Here is a 6,000-nt window from a genome sequence, read left to right as displayed (position 1 = left end):
TCCCCCAGAGTCTTCTGTAAATATAAAGGGAAACACCACATTTGCTTAACTGCAGTGAGGGAAATGGAGATGAAACATTCAAAAACTCTTTTATAACAGTAAAGAGAGTTAGTTAAGCACTGGAACAGATGGCCCAGAGAGGCTGAGGGGTTGCTATCACCCAAAGTTTTCAGAACAGGTTAGAAAAACAGCTGTCTGCAATATTACAGGTACAAGTAATTCTGCCTGGAGGTCTGGATAACCTCCTAACATCCTTTCTAAACTAATTTTCTAAGATTCTGTGGGAAAAAAAGAAAACGCAGACAAATTTAGGTAGAAGACTTGAAAGAGCAGAAATTGGGAATACACAAAGTATTTGTTATTTTATTTCAGTATTTACTACTTACTGGATGTGGTTCAAACCCTCCTGTGACTTACAGTCCCTCCCTAGACCAGCTCTGGTGAAGAGAGTATTAAAAACACAAATAAAAACCTCATTATCCTCACTGAGTGATCCATTCCATCAATTACCTGTGTCTGAGGGGGAATGTGCACCTCAGATTCCAACTGCTGAGCTGGACACCTCCACTCTGGCCTTGGTTTCCTTGTTGAAACCACGGAATTGCTGGATGGGAGTGGTGCAGTGTTCCCTTTGCTAGAGGAATATGTGGCATAAATTGCTTCCTTTGGCTTTGGGAAGGTGATGGTGTCTGTGTTCTCAGGGTCCAGCCTGCTACTGATCTCTCCTGCACAAATAAAACGTGCATTGCAGGTTTCATTTGCTTATTATCAGTTGTTAATTGAATTATGTGGTAAATAGAGGCCTGATCATCTGGTCAAAGTCATGATTCCCAGCACCACCGGCTTAACACTGGGCAGAGCTTCAGATCTGGGTGCTTAAAATTTGAAATGTGCAGGTAGGAGCCCAGAAATGAACAGGAACCAAACCCTCCCTGGGATGAAGAAATCTGATTCCTACCCAGTTGCAAGACACAGGATTTCCCTGCGCTTTATGCCCTGCAGAATTTGGTGAGTGCTCAGCACAGAGCTCTTTCCTTGGGAGGCAAAACCTGAGAGTGAAGCTGGAGGTGCAGCTGGAGGGTGTTTCCAATGCTCTGTACTCACCTAGAGCTGGTTTCTTGTGCTGCCTGGGGAATTGAGGGAAAGGAGCTGCTCTGGGCACGGCAGGAGGGGCTGGCAGAGCTCTCTGTGCTGCTGGGAGGGTGAGCCTCTGGCCAGGGAGGCTCAGGGCACCTGCAAGAAGATGAAACTCCTGAGCAATTCCAGCTGGGAATGAATTCTTGGCAATGAAGAAAGAATTAAGCAAAGGCAGACCCAAGTTCTGCATCAACACTACAAGAGCAGCAGTTTCCTTTAATTGAAAGATTCCTACCTTTCAACAGTCAATATTTTACCTTGAAGGAAGGTGTCTATAAAATTTGATAAATTTTATAGACAGAAGCTGTGCCTATAAAATTTGATAAATACATGTAAGATATTGCACCAGTGCTAATTCTGAAATATGTTTGCATATCCATAATTATATACTTGTACAATGCAATTTAATATGCGGAATAGATGAGAATCAACTCTTGTAAAGCACAATATAACCATGCAATTACCACTAAAAACTGATTGCTAAAACAGCCCAAGCCTAGTTAAGACTAAACAATTAATAACCAGCTGTTAATGATGATAGCTTGAGTGGCATTTAGACCAGAACCTCCACCATAGACACAATTCTTTGCAGCAGCAGCTGAACCCTGTGGGCTCCAAGAGCTGGCTCAGGGTGATGCTCACGGGACACACTCCACAGCCTCCATCACCCTACACCTGGAGCAAGGGGCCTAAGGCTCATCCCTATCCTTTGTCATGCCTGAAATCACAATTCTTGGAAGCCTGGAGCAGGTGGGAAATTCAATCCCCCAATATCTGCTGGAAGCAGCAGCACCCAGGGGCCTCTGGGACTCACCTTTTGGGGTGTCCTCTTCCAGCAGGGGTAAGGGAGAGCCCAGGGACACAAAGGCAGGCAAAGCCCAAGGGCTGCTGGCTGTGGGATCCTTCCCTGTCTTCTGACTGCACACCTGGGAAGAGACAGAACCTCCTCTGACACGGGGAGATCTGGGATTTACAGGTTTACAGACACGCCTCTACTCCTGCAGCAATAAATAATAAATAGAATTTCTGCTGCGACTGTTTCATTAAGAATTAACAGTGCACCACTCCTTTTATTGCTTGTGAGCATGCTACAGTATTGTCTGCTGTTGTTGCTTCAGTCGTTGAAAATAAAGTTAATTAAATTTAATTGATGTCTTGTGTACTATTTAATGAAGGAATCTCAGGAAGTTTGTATTTACACTACTCTCCTTAAAACTGAGCAGTTGTTTCTTGACAGAACAGTGTTAAAAAAGATAAAATGCACACACAGGCAAGGAAGCAAAAGAAAAAAGAAATACTTTAAAATATTAGCTTTTAATGAGTGATTATCAAGCTTTTAGTGCAATCCAAGCCATGACTGGGATTTTGGAGCACTGTTGTGTCCTAATTATTGAATAACAGCACCCAGCAACTTTCTAAAAAGAGAGAAGGAACTCTCAAGAGGGAAATGAGACAGATCCAAATTAACTATTCTAATCTTTCCTCCCCATTTGTCTAACAATGCTGCCCACAAGAGATAAGGGAGAGAAAATCTGCACTTTTTATCATCATAGAGAAGCTTTCAGAGCAATCCCAGGCCCTCATCTCAGTTATGGCCATTCTGGAGCATTCTGGTTTAAGGGATGGAGGTGGATGAATCCTCATGTCCTGGTGTTCCAAGAAAACGGCAATAACCATGGAACAAAGGTTAACTTTATGTCTGCTGCCATCTAAGTGACTTGATACTGAGAAAAGGAAATTATAAACCACATTTTCCTGCTCACCCTCAGCCCCAGCAGTCTGGTGAGGCCACAACAAAAAGATATAAAAGGCAAGAAATTGAATTAAACAGTGATTCCTCTTCCAGACTGTTGCTGGTGCAGCAGTAGGGCAGCACTGATTTTACTCCTGGTCAGTTTTATCCTAATTTAAATCCCAGTTATGAGGTTTTGTTATGATAAACAGCACATGAAATGTATTTGTTTTCATTGTGTTCATAGAGATGTAATAAGCTGCAAGGAAAAGCAGTTCAGGTGCAGTGTATGAGTTCAAAAGCAGCCTGGAGGCTTGGGGTTTTGATTTTTTTTTTTTTAATTGGAGTTAGATATTTAATATATTTAATTCTTTTTTGCTGTATCCATTAATTTCTCTAAAGTCCATGGCAGGTGTGATGTTAGAGCAAGGGCTGATGCAACAGAAATGTAATTTCATCTCTCACTGACACTGCCCAGAGCCAGCAGGACAGGAAGAGAGTGGGGCCGTGGAGCTGATCCACAGCAGCTCCCATGAAAATCCCACCCCACCCCTTCACCTCCAGCACCCTGGCTGCTGCATTGGCTCCTTCCCGGAGAACTCAGGGAGATACCAAAGCAAAACTGCCAAACTGCTGCCATTTTGGGAGTTACTGCCACTGAAATGGAGCCAACACAAACCGTAGTAAGACCTCAAACATTAATATTAAAGTACTGCAAGAGAAAGGTTTTACTTTTAACATCACTGCTTCATCATGAGCACTTTTAAAATTCAGTTTTGCAGGGCTGGAAGGGAGCTCTTAAATTGCAGGGCAGACCAAGGCTGACTTGCCTTAAAATATGCTTGGAGTGTGCTAAAAAACTATTTTTTCATTTCAAGTGCTTCTGAGTGTAATTAACCTGGGACACAAGAAAAACAATTCTATTACCCTTTCTAAAGTGTTTTTCTCCTGTGGATAAACCTCTCTAAAATTTTTTTCTTTTTGCTTCATTTTAAATAGGGCACTTGTTGGAACACCACAGGGATTTTTCTGATTAGTTCTCTATTTGTTTTCTTCTTACCTAGCAATATTTAACTAGAACATCTTTTTTTTTTTTTTTGTTGGTTTTTTGGTAAATATCTTTGTAAATATTTTTTCCTCCAGTAAAAAACCAGAGATTGGTATTAAATACCAATTAAATACCAGAGATTGGTATTAAATACAGAGGAAAGATGAGTTTGTGTTCCAAACCAGGAACAGAGAGGTGAGATTTGGTAAAGAAATATCAGAAAATCTGAGGGTTTGATAGTGATGGGAAAAAGGGATATAACAGATTAATTTATCACTCCATCTATCTTCCCCAAACTGTCAGATTTGCTGTTCAGAAGTTCCTGTCAGGATTTGATGGACACAGCACTCACCCCTATAAAGGGAAAGAGGAAGCACAGCAAAATAAAATCAATGGAACTAAGGTGACTTTTCAGGATGTTCAGGAGACTGTCAGGAAAGGGCTTGGAGAAGGTAAGTTTAACTTCCAAAAAAATTGGAATTGCATCTTTAATAACAGATCTTATGTTATCCTTACCTCCTGTAAGCTCTTAAAGCAGCCAGAGATGGCTCTGAACTGCCAATTTCCCACATATTTGGAACAATCAAGCTTTGCCCGTTTCCTGACCTCCTCCTGCTCTCGAGCTCTCCCAGATCCATCAGAATTCCTCCCTAACAGGTGTGAAAGAGAACGAAGGGAGAACTTTGGTGCATCCCACAGCTGCTTTGTCAAACAGGCCCCGGCAGCAGCACAGAAGGGAGCGAGGCAGATAATTGCTGCCTTGAAGCACAAGATGTTTTCCTGGTGGGCAGAGGGCCAGCTTGCAGCAGGCAGGATTTGTGGGATCGATTCCTGCTTGGAATTCAGGGCTGAGCCTCCCTCCCTGTCCAGAGGCAGCTGCAAGCAGCAGCCCATGGCATCGCAGGCAGGCAGGGAACGCTGAGCTGCACACCAACAGCTTCAGCAGCCCTGCCTGCACCCCTGCCTTGCAAAATCACGCTCCAGCTCCAATTCCACATGACAGCAACTGGAGGAAAACTTCAAACAAATGGTGACCTTTCAAAAGATTAATTTGTTTACCAACAAAACGTTCTGCGTTTGTCAGGAGAGATGGGGGTGACCTTCACATTCCCATTTCCAGGTTGAGAGGATGCTGACTGCACTCATCTGTTAGCTTAACTCTCTCCCAGCAATTATTTCCTTTTTATTTTTAGTGACAAGAGGATTTTATTCAATCGCTGTGCTGCTTATTATGATTCCACGCCCTAATACAAATGCAAGGAGCTTCTTTTGATTTACTGTAGTGTGACATCAATTTGTTTAAGTCTCATCCTGCCACCACTGCCAAACTCTGCTTTGGCTGTAATTAGAGCCACATGCCTGGCTTTAAAACACAATCAGCTCTGGGCCACCAAAAGACCTGGTTTTCTTCTACAACTTCCTCCAGTCACTTGAAATGAAAGGAATTTCCCTGCTTTGCTTTATAATTTTGAAAATAAATACACTTTCAGGGATAAGTGTTAATGATTAGCAGCATGCAAATGCTGAATAAAGAATGAATAATTGAAGATATGATTGGAATGGTTGTGCTCAAACAAGTGAGCTTAAAAAAAGCCCCAGAATCACTGCCATCACCATTAGAGGCACACTAGATAAGATGCAACTCATAAAGGCTAGAAATCATCACCATATTAAATTCTACCTCATGAATAAATGAAAAGGTTCCTAAGTTTACAGTATAATATACATTTATAAGAAAACAAGGACCCAAAAGTGCCAGTATAATTCTATAACAGAACAGCAGCCCTATGAAAACAGAAGGTAGAGCTGTGAATCTTTTCTACATTGCAGCAGTGCATCAGAATTATTTTTGCTGCAATTCAGATTACTGTTCCTTTGGCTGGAAACTCCATGGGAAGTATACATATTTAATAATTATCCACTCCTCATTTTTCATCTCTCATCCAGATATAAGCTGCAAAAAAAAAAAAGTGATGCCCAGTATGTGTTTCAAAGAGAATTACAGCCCTCATTTTAAAATAACTACAGAACCTGGCAGAGGATGAAGCATTATTATTAGGTCCAAAAGGGCAGCAGTTAATTG

General features: G+C 41.9%; 1 protein-coding gene across 6 annotated transcripts in view; it reads right to left on the bottom strand.

Annotated features, from left to right (window-relative positions):
- IQCH (IQ motif containing H) overlaps nucleotides 1-6,000 on the bottom strand; it is a 53,396-nt gene that overhangs the window by 42,583 nt on the left and 4,813 nt on the right. For all 6 annotated transcript variants that reach the window (XM_054516248.1, XM_054516249.1, XM_054516247.1 and 3 more), the window contains 3 exons: nucleotides 1,952-2,063; nucleotides 1,105-1,233; nucleotides 511-725 (listed from right to left, as the gene is read on the bottom strand). In XM_054516248.1, coding sequence (XP_054372223.1) covers nucleotides 511-725; nucleotides 1,105-1,233; nucleotides 1,952-2,063 — 456 coding nt within the window. The remainder of the gene's footprint in view (nucleotides 1-510; nucleotides 726-1,104; nucleotides 1,234-1,951; nucleotides 2,064-6,000) is intronic.

This window comes from Molothrus ater, chromosome 13 (genome assembly GCF_012460135.2).
Source record: "Molothrus ater isolate BHLD 08-10-18 breed brown headed cowbird chromosome 13, BPBGC_Mater_1.1, whole genome shotgun sequence".
In the NCBI taxonomy this organism is placed as follows: Eukaryota; Metazoa; Chordata; class Aves; order Passeriformes; family Icteridae; genus Molothrus; species Molothrus ater.
Note: the sequence above shows the minus strand (reverse complement) of the source record. Positions and strands in the feature narration are given on the sequence as shown.